Source organism: Osmerus eperlanus, chromosome 4, assembly GCF_963692335.1.
Source record: "Osmerus eperlanus chromosome 4, fOsmEpe2.1, whole genome shotgun sequence".
Taxonomy (NCBI): Eukaryota; Metazoa; Chordata; class Actinopteri; order Osmeriformes; family Osmeridae; genus Osmerus; species Osmerus eperlanus.
This window is the reverse complement of record NC_085021.1, coordinates 8,105,447-8,121,353: the sequence shown is the minus strand read 5'-3', so window position 1 is coordinate 8,121,353 and position 15,907 is coordinate 8,105,447. Positions and strand designations below refer to the sequence as shown.

The 15,907-nt window shown below is 45.0% G+C and overlaps 1 protein-coding gene across 1 annotated transcript; it reads left to right on the top strand.

Annotated features, from left to right (window-relative positions):
* The first annotated feature begins 11,094 nt into the window (after window positions 1-11,094).
* sp5l (Sp5 transcription factor-like) lies at window positions 11,095-13,825 on the top strand. Its single transcript, XM_062458536.1, has 2 exons — window positions 11,095-11,568; window positions 11,906-13,825. The coding sequence occupies exons 1-2, from the start codon at window positions 11,515-11,517 to the stop codon at window positions 12,953-12,955; spliced, it is 1,104 nt and encodes a 367-aa protein (XP_062314520.1). The 5' UTR covers window positions 11,095-11,514; the 3' UTR covers window positions 12,956-13,825.
* The last annotated feature ends 2,082 nt before the right edge of the window (window positions 13,826-15,907 follow it).

Genomic DNA, 15,907 nt, shown 5'->3' with positions numbered 1-15,907 from the left:
TTATGTCGCATAAATTCTTTAAAAACACATCCTAGTTTTAGTTTAAAAGGATCTAAGCGGTTTTGTAACCATACGTTGCCAAATTGTAGTGAGTCGCCCCTAACTGAAGCCCACTGAAATGTTCTCTGGAAACGTTATATCCCCATTTCCTCTTGCAGAAGGGCAAAGGCAATACTCTTAATGTACTTTTAACCTCTCCAGGAAACATAAAAGCTATGATCCCCTCCACTGAGAGTTCCAAAAGTAACCCCCCCAGACACATCTTTCAGCACGGGTCAGCAGTGCTGTACTCTAACACACCCTGTCTACTGCAGCTCATTGTGCCAGACCCAAGAACCTTCGAGCACGGATGCAGGGCTTGGCACTGCCCTCCCAGCCCTGTGTTCTGACCCGGGATCTGCCCACTGGCCTAAGGAAGTCCCTGGGCCGCCTCATCAGCAGACCTTGGCTGTCTGCACGTACTGGATTTTACTGGAGCCTTCTTCTTCAGCATGGCGGGGGGCACAGAGAGGTGGTCTCATCCAGGCAGCAGCTACCAGACCAACCCATCCAGCATCACTCCCACACCTGAAGCGAAAAAAAGAATTTGAGGGTGAAAAATTTGAGGGTGAAAATGTAAGACCGAAGGACAAATCAACCTCGGTTTAGATCACTTTTGTCTCCGACGGTCCTCCCTGGTGAATCTATAATTCCAGGGCCTTGTTGGTTATCAGTCTGCTCCACAGTACAGTCTGAAATCCCACTGCTCTCCCTCTCTCCACCCTCCTTCGCTCTGCCCTCTGTTTTCTCTTTCCTCCCCCCCCCCCTCTGCTCTCCTCCGTCACCTTTCACTCGCTCCCCACCCTTCACCCTGGGCCCCGTCAGCGCAGCTTCAAAGGGGCGTCCGTGGCTCCGGCTGGGTGGCCACCAGCTTCTCATTTCCTCCTCGGTGGGGCCCGGCAGCCATTCAGCGGCGCGCTCCGTCAGGGCTGAGCGGACTCCAGGGAGAGCCACCAGAAGACCCCGCTCGGCGCTCGCGGACACTTCCTGCTCATTTTAAGAGCGCCCTCAGAATGGAGCGCCATTGTCCCCCCGGCCGTTATCTGATGGCCCCGCCGAACGGGGCAGACAAAGCCAAGGGCCTGGAGACCACCCCCCCCCCCTCAGCCCCCCCCCCCCCGCCTTCTCTCTCTCCTCCCTCAGCCTCACTCACTGGGTTAAGGTTCTCTGTCCCTCTCCTTCTCTTTTTATCTCTCTTTCTATCTCTCTCTCTCCCTCTCTCTCGCTCTTTCTATCGCTCTCTCCTGTTTATGAATTTTCTGGCTATTTTCTATTTATCTCTCTCCCATTCTCCTTCTCTCATTGTATATCATCTCACTTTTTTCCTTTCTTTCTACCACCCCCCACCCCCCTCTCTCTCTTTTTGGTCAATGTCGATGGCTTGCGGAGTTGAATAAACACTGACAGATCCACAAAAGGGCCACAATTCTACTGTGCAGTTAAAGTGACCACATGGAGATTCAGTAAATGGATAACAGTATAATAATATACTATTATGTACATTGTCACCATGAGCCCGGTTGACTGACTGATGGGCCAGACAGGTAATGACTAGGGAGCACGGTGCCAATGAAAGTGATGGTGTTGTATAAGCCCGCCCATAGTCTCAACATGGACATCCGCAAGAGTGCGTGTGAGGATCTTGGAAGGAGTTCTTTATCGGTTCATGTATTGTTCATGCATCGTTTATATAGTTCATGTAGAGTCATGTGTATTCATGTACAGTTTGCCGCGGGAGCGTGCGCGAAAAGGATCTGATGGCAAACAACATCCTCTAGTGGCGAGGACAGAGAAAGTCACCATACCTCGTAATCCCCAACCCCCCCCCCCAACCGCCCCCCCCCCCCCATGATCCTCTCAGTGCTTTGTCTCTCACACCAGCCTGGCTCCAGGCTCGTCCTTTCAGTTGGGGGAGGCTGGCTGCACCCCTCTGCACACAGGCAGGTAGGAGGGTGTCCCACAGAGACACCATTGTGTGAGCAGCATCAAAGGGGGACTTGTTAAGGAAGCTGTGCTGTGTGGTGATATCAGCCCCATCAGGTATGTTGCCCATGCAGGTGCCTGTCTTAGCTGGGGGTTGGCTGTCTGCTCCTATTTCACAGGTTTTTCCAGTAGTGAGCTGCACTGTAGTATTGGTAACTAAATCTAAGATGGAAATTCTTTTTTTTTTTAAGGCAAACTGACATTTCTCACGAAGCAAGGATTGACACGTTTACATTTCGTTCCTAAATTCCTTTATGTTATTTGTTTGAGAAAATATTTGCAGAACCTCCTACTTTGTGGTTGCCACAGACTCCCTTATACAGTGTGGGCAAAACATAAAGAGAAAACTTCAAATTTCTAAAGCTCTCCGGGTAAGTAGCTCTCCCTAGTGGGGGGTGTTGAAATTAGTAGATTTTTTTGGGACCCAATACTGCCTCCCAACAATCTTATTATTCGTATTGTAGCATATGTTTTTTAATTGCTAATGTGATGTCAGTAGTTATTATTTGTATTTTATTTGGGGAAAACCCAATGCAGTTCAATATAAAACTATGTTATGATTCAGTTGAAGGCACCAACAATCAGGCCATTTCTTACGAAGGTATTTTACACAGGAAGACGGGATAATGATTCCCATTTAAGTGTTCTGTCAGGCCTGCACAATGAAGTAGTGAAGATTGAAGTTGCACAACTAAGAGTGCATGGACAGACATGGTGTGGAGAAAATGGAACCCTGATAAACCAGCCCAAGAACCCTCTAACTCAAACTGTTTCATCCATCTACTCTCTCCCCTTACTTTATCTTCTTCCTTTTTGAAGATCAAGCAATGGCAAAAAAGTGGAATAATTCTGCCTCTTTGATCTGCACACACAAGTTCATTTCCATTTTTGATTTTTTTTTCCCCTCTTCCTTTCTGTGCGAGTGCCAGCATCAAGATCTACCTTGGTGTGCAAATGTGCTGGAATAGGTTAAAAGGAAAGCACGCTGCTCTCTCAAAGCACAAGTGCAGATGTTGTGAAGTTAATTAAAAATTTAGCAATTCGTTTCTCCCGTCCCGATTCAGGTAGCATCAAATGGAAGAAAACAGAAGGAAAGATGACTTATGAGAGAGGTCCGTACGGTCTGTCTTATGAGAGGTCCGTACGGTCTGTCTATTTACATTTTCTGGAAAACATCATGACAAAAAACATTTTGAAATGTAGGCTGAAACAGTATTTTCCTCTTTACTTGGATTATTGTTTTTACTATACTATACTTTACTATACTGTTTTAACCTTTTTGTAAATATAGTAAAGAAATAGCTTCTTTTTTTTTTACTTATTATTTTTTAAATTAAAATACAGTTAATCACTGTATTTTAATAACCAATATGTAATAAATAACCTTAACACAAAGTTTTGATGCTGTATAATGTTATGTAATGTTTATTGTAATGAATAATGTTTGTCTCGTGATATTTGCACTACAGGCCCAGTGCAATTCTTTGTGATTGTTGGTTTTGCTACAGCCTCACCAACAATTATCTCTGTGAAGCTCTAAAAAGATCCAGTCAGGGATCAGCTGGTCCCTTATCACGGCAACACCACTCCAGAGTGCCTCATCTGTAAGACAACAGAGACGATAAACACATTTTAAAGCGCTCCCTTCCTAAGGTAACCCAGCTCCGTACATGTTTACCAAAATTGCATCAGCTTGTTGACACAAGCCCCAGTATCTTTCAGCGACTCCTCTATCTCCTCCCAAATAATAGTGCCATCCACAGAAAGGGTGTCAAGTCTCAAGGTGCTGCCCACCCCCTCTCCCCTCCCTCCTATCAGGCTGACAATTCATGAGTTGCGGGGGGGGGGGGGTATATCCCGCACAGGTGTTGCAACTGTGTCTTGTACACAATTCCCCTCTCTACTACCGCTGCTCAGCGCTAGCCTCTCTGTGCTGCCCCCCCCCTCCCCCACCCCTGGTGGGACCGCTCCTCAAGTGAGGGATATTACAAGCGGCAGCCGCGCTCCTCTGATCTGCATGCGCCAGGCTTTCTCCTGGTCCTGGGTGAATAGTGCTTGACTTGTTCAATTTGTTTAGAAGCCACGTGCGGTGCTTTGAAGCCACGCATTTTAGCATAAATCATAACCTGTCTCCTTGCTCACAACTGCTTTGAAATGCAACATCTGCTTTTGAGTCCCCGCTTTACAATTAGTTAGGCAACATCAATAGATTGACTCCTTAGTCCTTACCTACATCAAGTGTTGTGCATCTATGTGTGTTTGAGCGTCCGTGTGTGTTTGAGCGCGCGTGCGTGCGTTTGAAAGATTACTTTTCACCTGATGTGTGTCCTGCAGTGATGTGAACTTTGTCAAGCTCCTCGTACGTCTCTGACAAGATGAGTCCCACGTGTTAAATTGGGTTAGCAGCGCGGTAACCTACTTAGGAAGTGTCATGGCTGCGGGGGCACGTCACCAGGCCATGTTGTTTACTCTTTCATCACTCTCTTCAGGGTTTTTTTTCCCTTCTTTTTTTTCCGTTCGTTCGTTTGCCGGGTTTGTTTTGCAAAGCCGAGCCTTCTGTTCAGCTGTGGGTAAACCAACCGATTCACTTCCTCCGAGCAGCGCGGCGTTGACACTGATAAGCTCTGACTGTCACCATCCATTGGGCTGAGTGACACTGATAGCTCAGGTAAGACCTCCAGAGGTGGAGCGCAGGATGGGTGCGCGCGCCACAGCGCCGCCAGGGCCCGCCGCTACTCAGCAGATGAACAGGCGGCTTCCCCACCGCTGTGTGGGAGGAAGAAAACGGTCTCATTCGGTTGAGTTTAAAAGTCACACTCTCTAACGTAGAGAATCTTGTTTGTTTTTTTTCTATTCTGTAGGTGGGCTCTGGTTTTTTCAAATGAGGCCAGAGATCAAATTCACCCAAAAGTGATCTATCGGTAGACTCCGCCATAGTGAGTAACACCCTCATCAGGAGCATTAAGAATTCTTTTTGCGGATTTGAGAAGGTGGGGGGGGGAAACAATCCCAAAGATTTGATTTTCAAAGGCAAGCATTTGATCAGTAGTCATCAATTAAACTTACTGAGGTGCAAATTACACAGCAAGGATCAGATGAAAGAGTCTCTCTTGTCACTTTTCTCGCCTCTCCTCCTCAAAAGCTCTGCTCGGTTTGCGGCGAATGCCAACCAAATGAAAAGAGAGAGAGAGAGATGGTAGGTGTGTCGTGCGTATGGTCGTGGTGGTGACAGCATGGCACTTCTCCTCTCGTGGCGAAGGCTGAGCTGCCTGCAGAGGCCAACAGGCTGATGGCTCCGGAGGCACATGCTCACAGAGAACTGGATGCCTCTGGGGGGGCACACCTCTGTACCCGCGCAGATACTGCATCTGCCTCTGGGTTGGCTTAGCTGGTCCAGGCTGGACAGGTGCCGCCTTGACTCCTCAGGATGAGAGTCAAGAGGAGAGAGTAGAGGAGAGAGTAGAGGAGAGAGGAGAGAGTAGAGGAGAGTAGAGAGGAGAGGAGAGAGTAGAGGAGAGGAGAGAGTAGAGGAGAGTAGAGAGGAGAGAGTAGAGGAGAGAGGAGAGGAGAGAGTCCTCCTCTACTGTTGTTTTGAAGTCTGGGATCCTCCTGACCCAATACAAAAGAAGCACTAGAACTGCGGTGCCGTACTTTAATGTGGATTTTATTTCGTGAGAAATCAATGTTCTCGTTTTCCCTGAACTCCATTTAGGCCCTTGCTTTATCTGATAAATTCAGGGTGACATACACCTGATCTAAATCAGTGAGTCATTGCCACCTATGCTAAGCTCCATAGCCCAGGGCTGTCATTTTGATGTGGGGGGTTCTCTTGGGGTTTTTTCCAACAGGAATTACTTAAGAACAAACTAGATAACTGGTGTGTGTGTGCATTATTATTAGTGACAAGTCTATCCAAAAAATAGTGACGGTTTCCTCAGATTCATGTCCTGTGAGAAGTCCTCCACCGTTGCTGGTCTCCCTCCAGGAGTCATGTGACATGGAGTCCCATCAGAGTACATAGCTGAGATCAGACGCCAGTATCAGAGTGACAAGCCTCTAGCCACGGTGGAACTCTGTAAGATGAATTGGCAGCGGTCCAAGCCCAACACGATACCCACGTTAACTTGACGTGCGTGAGGTGACGACGTCAAGCATCGGAACAAATTATTTACCCTTTGTTCCTGTAGGTAGGAGTGTGTTTGGAGCCGCTTGGTGATTGATTACCCCATTGTTTTTTCCCTTTCGTTTCTGCCCTCGCTATTTCATTATTAATATTACGTGGCATTCTCCAGACAGCTATTGTAGGGAATTCGTTGTTTTAGAGAGTTTACACAGCAAACCCTATGAATAAACAATTTTTCCTCCCACAAGTATATTAGTTATCATCTATTTTGAATGCTGTACCAGGAAAATTAATTTGCATCCATGTATCGCTCCGAGCCTGTTCACTACACGGTGAAAAGCAGGAGAAAACGAATAGTGAAATGACCAGGGGTTTGGAGGGATGTGTGTAGGAGACATGCATAGGCCTCTATGGGAATTATCTTTGTTCTCATGCTGATAATGTAGCCTACATAAAGCTTTGTGACAATGTTGAAGTAAAGCTCTCTTGGGGGTTATAAACTCCTTGGCGTTGTCCATAGTCTTAAAAGAGGTAAGTGCAGTAATGGCTAAAACAGCCTTGTTTTTACTGATGTACATACTTTTTTGTTGTCAATAAATCCCAATCCGGTTTGGTTTAGTGACACATTCATAGGCTTCGACAATACTAGTGATGCAAATAACATGCATATCCTAGCAAGTTACAAGACAAATCTCTACAGCAGTGTGAGTAGGTTCATCTCACGCCACTCTGTCACAACTCTTTAATCCTGATCAGGCAGTACATTTTATAAACCAGCAAAGCTAGTCAATATCTTCTCCCAGAGTTAATGTCACATTGATTAAATGATTAAGTACCATCAAAGTGACATTCGGTTGCAGGTCTTTCTTTATCTCGCTGTGAGTAGTGACACCCCAGTGCTGCCTCGCTTTGATATAAAAAACCTGAAACAGGTCCTCAGCTGCAAACGTCTCCCAGCTTGTGACTCGGAGCAGCGCCTCTGGAATGTTCTATGTGGATGAGACTCCAGTAGGATAGTTAGGTGTCACATACATGCACTGGGGGATGTGTATCATTAAGGACACAGCGGTGGGCTGTTTGAGCCTGAGCCTCTTTGAGGTTGGAATCATAAGAAACCTGCCCAGTGGTGAGTATCTGATGTCTGAAGTACAGAAGACCGACACACCGTATCTACCGTGCTGTAACAGGTAGACCTCCTTGCAAAACCGTGTAACGGCAGATTAGGGCTGGTGTTGATCATTTGAATGTCCTTTTTTGGGGCCTACCAAACCACTTCAAATCATTTTATTAATTTTTTATTTACGGGCGCCCATTATGTGCTCATTATGCATGTGCCTTTTGATTCTTGGCTGAGGGATCATGGATCAATCACTTGCAGTCAAATGCACCAGGCAAAAAAATAAAAAATAAAAATCTACCCAGACACAACATCAAATTCATTTTTTTCTTCTTCAAACACGATGACCAAAACCCAGCCAGAGAACCTGGGTGCACTTTGTGCAACACTGGTATGAAGTTAGCAGAAGCCATGTTAACCCTCAGTCTCTCTCTCGCTCTATCAGGTTCCTCAGCCCCCCTTTTCCCAGATATATCTCTCTCTCTCCCCTTTCGTCTCTGGGAGTACGGGCGCATGTCAAGCGATTGTTGAATTGAAATATTGATGTGGAGTATCAAAGTGTGGCGTAGCACTCCTGTGTTTCCAGAACTAACCGCGAGGCGCTTTGATCACACACTCCTGTGATCTGACTTCTGAAGTTGTTAAGAGTGCTGGAAAACAAAATGCAAACAAACTTCAAGTGCTCCTGGTATTGATAAAAGTTTTCTCTGACACGTGGAGATGTGTGCTGTCTGTCCATGTCTGGCCCATGGCTGGTGAGTTTTCCAACTTGCACACATACAAACGGACAGGTGTGCACTGATGTGAGGTATTAAAGATGAATAAAAAATAAATAATAATGACAATGTGAATTATGAAACTAAAATTCACAATTTTTGTAAACCAGTGCTTCTCTTTTTTCCCCTCCTACACTTTAGAACGCAAATTGAACTACTAGGAAAATAAGCATTCATTTAGGTAAGTCTGTTGTATTTTCAGACAATGCCGTTTTTTTCTGCTTCAGGATAGGTGTACCTGGAAGTTGAAGAACATCTGGAACGCCAAGCTACCGCTAACTAGCCCTGAAGTCCATGTTTTTAAATGAACTCATCTTCTCCATTCTACCACCCTCTCCCCACACCTCACCACAGGATACAGGAAACAAAACGTCTGAATGAAGTCAGAAATGACTCTACTGTAACGTCCAGCTGGTGCTGTAGCCCCCCATTCCAAAACAGTGTACTGTCATGGTAATCATGGACCATCTTGTCCCGTCCGGGAAATGACGGATGGTTAAAAGTGAGGCAGTTCAGCAGAAGGCTTTTCCATGCTCCCTGTCTGTCCTATCCATTAGACCACGTTTGTCACATGAGGGTCATTTAGTCGGCACAGTGTTGTAAAATTGGCTTTTTGACATGGCCACCAGTACAAAGGCACCCCTCTCCTCTGTGGTTGGCCTTTTAGAGTGCAGATGGCCCAGACAGCTGGGACAATTTAGTGATCTGAGGCTCTTAAACTGGCCCCCAGGCATGATAAAACCAGCTTGACTAGCCACTAGCATCTTCTGGATTGTTTCAAAGGCTTTTAAGAGGGAATTGATCAGGATACTAAACAGGATTATCTACAATGAGCTAAACAAAAGTATGTCTTATAATAACCATTCATTCAGTTCATTTTAATGCATAAAGTTGGTGCGAGTGTTGATTTCAGTTTGTGTAACATGAACAAACAGCTGTTGTGTAATGTTCTCACTTGGATGTGGTTTGCAATCAGTTTTCCACCTAAGGGAAGTCTTTTATTTGAATTCTTTAAACGGTTAAGATGTTACAATGATGTCATAAAAGATGGCCCAGACCTCCTTGGTTTTGCCGTGGCTCGAGGCCGCTCAGTCACAGAGGCCCAGCGCGTATGTGAGGCTGCAGGCCTGATCATCCCTCTCAACAGCTGTTTAATGAACACAGGGACCCCTTTTTTCTCTGGAAATGAGTTTTCCCTTGAAAACTGTGGAAGCCGTATCCAGGTCTATTTAAATGAGGTAACATGGGGAAGGTAAGCACCACCACATGAGCATTGTTTTCACAGTTCAAAGTGAGGAGAGAGTACTTTGCACTTCAAAGCCACTCATCTGGGAGGCAGTCGGTACAGTGGGGGTGGGGCGGAGGGGGGGTGCGGGGAGGGTGGGGGAAGCGGTGTGGGGACAGGAAATAAGAATCAGGGTAATTAACAACTTCTGCTCCGTAATAAAGCACGGGGAGAGACACAGCCTGCCTCTGCCTGGGAGACACGCTCATATTTGATGTCTTCCTTCATTTCATTATTTTGTTTGACTCTTTTATTACTGTACTGTTACTTTAATCGTAATAGTTTTATATTATCTCTGCGTCAAATGGGGCTTTTTGCCTGTATGAATTACACAAATAGACATTCGAGGTTGCTTAGAGAGTTTATAACCAGCTCTTTAGATACAAATACCCTCTGTGAATGTAAAATATTATGGAGAGATTTTAAACGAGATCTGTAAAAAATATCAACAATTTATATAATGTAGTGTTTATTCAACCAATTAAAAAAGACCCTTCTACTGAGATCCAGAATGGGATCTACATTCACTGTATTCAATGTCATAGCTAATTTACACAACTTGATTTGTCAGAATGTATGTGCATCAGTAGTTTTGTTCTTAAACATCCTTGTTCGAATTACGCGTAAATCTAAATGATCACACAAATATATAGTATCTTAATCTATAAAAAGATTTTTATTTGCAATAAACTGTTTGGATAAATTCACATGCATGTGTATTTTTTATATAACAGATTAATTTAGATTGTTAAAGATATTTTAAGTCAGATAAAAAGAACTGACAAAGTTCAATCAGCCTCTCTTTGAATGAGAATCCCGATCTGTTAAGATGGGAGCAGAGGACTGAAGCTCTGCTATTTACATGAGAAATGAGTTCCCGGCTTGGATTTAAGCTCTTAACATTGTAATGGTGAACAGACTTACAGAATTAGATTAAACCTCAATCTGCATTAAATGGGTGTGATCTGAGGTGGCCTCTGCTTGAACCCTGAAATGTGAGAATGTCATGCAGGGCGAGCTATTTGACATGTCACCCACCAGTGAGAACCCAGGAGCCTTTGATTAGGTTTTATCAATTAGCTTTGTGAGGGTAAACATTTCATGCAAGGGTGCTGTGACTTGCTTGGGTCACCGCTTAAAATCACCCAGGACACTGTCTAGAGAAGAGTGAACCACAGTCAATTAAATTAATCCCTAGTCCCCCATATGTAACCAAAAATGTTTTGATTGCGTCAGATATGAAGTTATATTGTGACCATAAGTTTTTTTCAATCTTATGTGATGGTGGTTAGTCCACTCCTGTAACAGTAATGCCAGGCACACAATTCACTCAATCACTCTTGGCAAACTGATTTTGAGTTCACTGCTAATCAAATATTTTCAATTATACCTTTTTTATTATTTACAATTCATATACTGTTTTTTTATACTAATTTGGACAACGTTCTGTTGCCTATGCCAATTAATCAATTGAATCCTATATCTTCCACTATGCCTGCTGTATTAAGGCAAAGTAAAGTCTTGATTTTACGTTGTTATAGTAGAAAAAAATCGTGATCTGAACTCGTATTTATATTGTATTCATTCACAATTACTTTGACACTGCGGATCTCCGTGACCTTAAACTTTTTCAAGACAATGGCAGAAGGGTTTATTTCCTGAGGTCAGCATTTGGTTGAAATGGAGTGAAATTATCAGCAGCCCACCCCCTCACCAAACTGTCAATGTAACCCCCCCCCCTCCCTCCTCCCCCTTCCCTCCCTCACATCTCTCTATTGACTGGTTCTCCTGGAACATACTTAAGAGACCCCGTTGAGAGGACCTTTTCTCTCTATAAAGAGAAGATGCAGCCCAGGCGTGTTTGAAATGATCCAGAGGATTTATTGCGATACTTTCCTCGCACTTCACAAGACACTCTCGTCGTATGAAGACGATTGGGTTGGAAAAAAAGTATACTGGAAAGAGTTCATCTTCTCAGACCTCTAAAATTGTTGCCAAGCGGAACAAGGAAAACTTGAATTACTGGATTATTTGTGCTCAGTCTCGGACGGCTCAGTTTGGCAGTCCTTCTGGACCCGAGTGCGTGTGAATCACTTCCCTTCACAGCTGCTTGTACTTGGTTTAATTCGTGCGTCGCTGCCTCTCCTCGCGGCTCGTCTTGCAGGTGCGGAGACACGGAGCGCGTGGACAGATGGCTGCGCTGACTATACAGAGGACTGACAACTTCTTGCATACATTTTTGCAGGTTTGTACATTTTGAGAAAATATACTTGATTCGGTTGACATATATTGCATAAAGAAACTCATGAGTTTGAATAACTTCTAAAATGTGTTGATTACTAGTTGGTTAGGGACTGTTTATTAATTTACCAAGAAACATGTAGATTTTATTCAGTTTTTAATGAATATAAATGTCATTGATTTCTTTGGGTTGAGAATTTATTAAACCTATTTACATCTTAGAATCTTTTTTTCAGTTCTGTTACTGCTGTGTGCGTTATGTTTAACTGTAGGCTTTCCTTACTTATATGTGGCATGTAGAAACGAATCATTTTCTTTTCGTATGTTTTTCTTCTTCTTAGGACCGCACTCCCAGCTCCTCTCCAGAGGGAGCCCCTAACGCTCTGTCATTCCTGGCTACCACCTGCAGCCAGGCCTGGCAGGTGGGTGGCACTGTGGCCTCAGAGAGTGCCCAGTTCCCCTACGAGGGGGCGGTAAGCTCCACCACAGGGATGTTTCAACTCTGGAGCAACGAGGTGGCCCCCAGCGCCGGCCTCGGCTCCCACCAGATGACCTTCACCGTGCCCAAGGTCCAGTTCCCTGGCAACATGCAGCCTGGCCTGGGCCCTCACCCCCACCTCCATCACCACCATCACCACCACCACCACGAGCTGCCTCTTACCCCCCCAGCTGAGCCCCCGTCCGCCTATTCATTCGAGCTCTCCCCCGTCAAGGTGCTCTCCTCTCAGTCGCAGGGCAGTGGCCCCTACTACCCTCAACACAACACAGTGGGGCAGACTTTCCCCAGCTTCCTCCAGAACTCCTCTGCCAGGCACCACCTCTCCGGGGCTCACATGGAGGAGGGCCAGCAGTGGTGGAGCCTCCCCCAGACTAACGCCACCCCCTCCAACCACCACTTCTCCCTGGGCAGGCAGCTAGTCCTGGGCCACCAGCCCCAGATCGCCGCCCTCCTCCAAGGCACCTCCAAAGGCCTGCTGAGCTCCACGCGCCGCTGCCGCCGCTGCAAGTGCCCCAACTGCCAGGCCAACGGCGGCGGGCTGGAGTTCGGCAAGAAGCGCCTGCACATTTGCCACATCCCCGAGTGCGGCAAGGTGTACAAGAAGACGTCCCACCTGAAGGCCCACCTGCGCTGGCACGCCGGGGAGAGGCCCTTCGTGTGCAACTGGCTCTTCTGCGGCAAGAGCTTCACGCGCTCCGACGAGCTGCAGCGCCACCTGCGCACGCACACCGGGGAGAAGCGCTTCGGCTGCCAGCAGTGCGGCAAGAGGTTCATGAGGAGCGATCACCTGTCCAAACACGTCAAGACCCACCAGGGCAGGAAGACCAGGGCTGGACAGCCCTCCCAGCACGGTTCCTCCGACCCCCTTCTCACCAACATCAAGAGGGAGTAAGAGGGGGCCAAATCACACTGAACAGAGAGAGAAAGAGAGAGAGAGACATGAGGAGACTGTGTTTAACTAACTGGGGACAGGAAGATGAGCAATCGTCACAGCCTCTCTTTCTCAATTTCTGTAGGCAAAGCCATACTTTTCACTTCAGCGTTGGTCTGATCCCTCATCATATTGTTCCCACAATATGTGTTTTCGAGGCATTTTAGGACAACCAATGTAAGGAGCAATACACTCGATAAGGAGTTTATATGAGTTCAAGGAATTTCGAGACTTATCAATTTAAGAATGTCATGCAACAATAACAAAGCAGTGTTCCTGATTTTCTTTCCAGTCGTTTAACAGGAAACATTAGAGATACGTTCCTGCCTGTTTTATTCAGCAGCAGTACAAGGCTTTCCTTTATCATTTCACTTAAACATGTTTTAAATACATTTGATGAATGTATGTGGGGCTCAGGAACAAAATGTAGAATATAAGATAATGCACATTTCACATTTTGAGTTGTCTCACCACTGGAATTTACAATATGCAATTTAAAGTCCACATCAATGATTTGAACATTGTAGTCGTACTAACAAGGTGAGTTGCTCCAGTATTTTGTAGTTTCCAGTTGAATTACCTTGTTTGCTGTTGATTATTCAACAAAGTATTTAATGAATCTACCAGTGGAGGATGAGACCAGTGCTGAAAGTGAAAATGAACTCTTTTTTTTGTATCTGCAAAATGATTAATATATTTAATCCTTGCGTGAGTTGCCATTGCTGTGGAATATAGGATATCAATTTAAATGTGTAAGCCTCTTGTAGATAATGTGTATATTTGCCCTACAACAAAAATGCATGTACATTTTAATAAACATAGTTTTGTGCCAAAACAGATTCTATTGTCGTCTTCAAATGTGTTAACATGGTTTACTTTGCCTTAAGACATTCTGTCATAGATATTCAAAGTTGAGTGCTTACTGTTTAATTCACCCAACGTGTGAAGATTGAGGAATGGCATTCAATTCACGAAACATCTCATTTTATTTCAATGATAATTGGATCGCATTCAGAATACAAATAGCGGCAATCTGCCGGCGTAAAGGAAAGAGGATGTTTAGAATGTTGTCAGATCTTACACCTCAAAGTAAATACTGAGCCCATTGACAGAGGGGCAGTTGTCTTGCCTTCTGCAATCAAGTTCACAGTCATGTGGCTTTAATGAGTGTTTTCTTTCACCCAATGCATGAGATCGAGTCAACAGATGCAACAGAGGGCACTTGGGAGGAATCCCCTCTGAATGGGACCCCTGTTGTTAAGACCCCCTTGGTGGTGACAGGAACTCCCTTTGATTCTGCACCCTTGTGAAAGTTAATACCCTCACCCCCTTTTCTCCCCGGCGTCCATATATCACAGGCGTGTTACGATCAGGCCAGGCTTTACTGCTGCAGAATGGCCCTTTATTCTCGGGGCTGAACCAACCAGATGTCTGCTGGTCCAGGGGTTGCTTCTCTTTGTCTTTGTGGCTGTTTGAAGTTTCTCTTTGGGGAGGGGGGGGGGGGGGGGCGTCAATTGAAACGTGAAATTCCATGCCTTTTCTCTCAATGAAAAAGGCTGTTTCTTTTTAAATGAATTGTTCAAATGAACTTCCATCGCATCCTCTCAGTTGTGACTTCCTTTATTCTAATTCCTTTATTCTAATAAGGTTAGTCCCTTAACTAACCCGTAACATTTAGATACAGACACATGAAGAAGACACGCCAAAACATTTTCCCACAAATAAAGACACTTTTATTTGATATGATATAGCAGAGTCTACTCAGTGAAACTTGGCATCTCAACATACTGTCCCGTGAGCTTTAGTTTCTCTGTTTATCCAGGTTGTAGTGGATCTTTACGTAACTTACACCAATACTTGATCATAAAAATTCAATGAAATACAACAGTTTGTAAAACAGGAGGGAAATCACAAATTAAGTCTTACGCCAGATTTGTTTTTAGAATATCACTCGTTTAATATGGATTATTTAGGGATCAAATGTAAAAGGCAAAGTTTGCTTGTGGTACATTGATACTGAAGCCAATTGATCTTCAATGCAGCTGCTTGCTAGGGGAAGTGTAAAAGCATTGTAGGGCCCTCTGCTGGCCATGAGCAGTAACGCAGCTTAATGTACAGGTGTGAGTTTAGACTGCCTAACCCCCTCCCTCTTGTTACTGTATCAATGATGCATGGCTTCAGTTTGCAATTTGAGAATATAATTGGCAATCCTAAAATAACACCAACACTTTGACATGTATTTTAAGCAGAGGTCTCAAGTTTATGAAGACAGTTACTTTGTCTTCGCTATACACAATAGTGGCAACAGTAACTGAACTGAGAAGGCGAGTGTGAAATCTGAAACCCCTCATTTTTGGCACAAGTGTCGCATGCAGATTCAGCATTTTTCTATTAAAAGTTTCTCAATTTTTCGACCAATTATCCAGTTAATTAATAGTGTCTAATCAAAGCTGCTTAGAGATGCAGGCTCAGCAGAATTTTGTGTGGTAGCAAAAAGTAATAGAAAGATTAAGGCTGATTGGACCGTTAGCTATTTTAGCACATTTCATCTGAAACCACGTCAAACAACTCCCATCTTGGCTAAGAACAAAACTCCATGTGATATAACAACCTAGGCTCCAGGAGGACTGGAGTTCTGGCCGCAGACATTGTAGTCCCACTCACATTCCACGTCGCACGTCCAACCAAGAGACAAGCTTTAGGTTACCGCGTTCATGACCCATGCCCTCCCGTGACGTCACCCAGGCGCAAGGCCTCTAGGGGGCTCCCTTGCCCCCTTTCTGGTCTGGATCAAACAGCAGCCAACTTCAGTGGAAACACTCAAACAGAATAAGAGAGCATGGGAGAGTTCTCGCCCTTTTTGATACACCGCGGCAGACGCCAGGAGCTTCTGTTCTGTTGCAGGAAATGCGG

Excerpts from the sequence above, each read along its gene's own strand:
- sp5l (XM_062458536.1), top strand. The coding sequence starts at position 11,515 with ATGGCTGCGCTGACTATACAGAGGACTGACAACTTCTTGCATACATTT. Across the intron at positions 11,569-11,905 it reads TCTTGCATACATTTTTGCAG|GACCGCACTCCCAGCTCCTC; the intron begins GTTTGTACATTT and ends TCTTCTTCTTAG.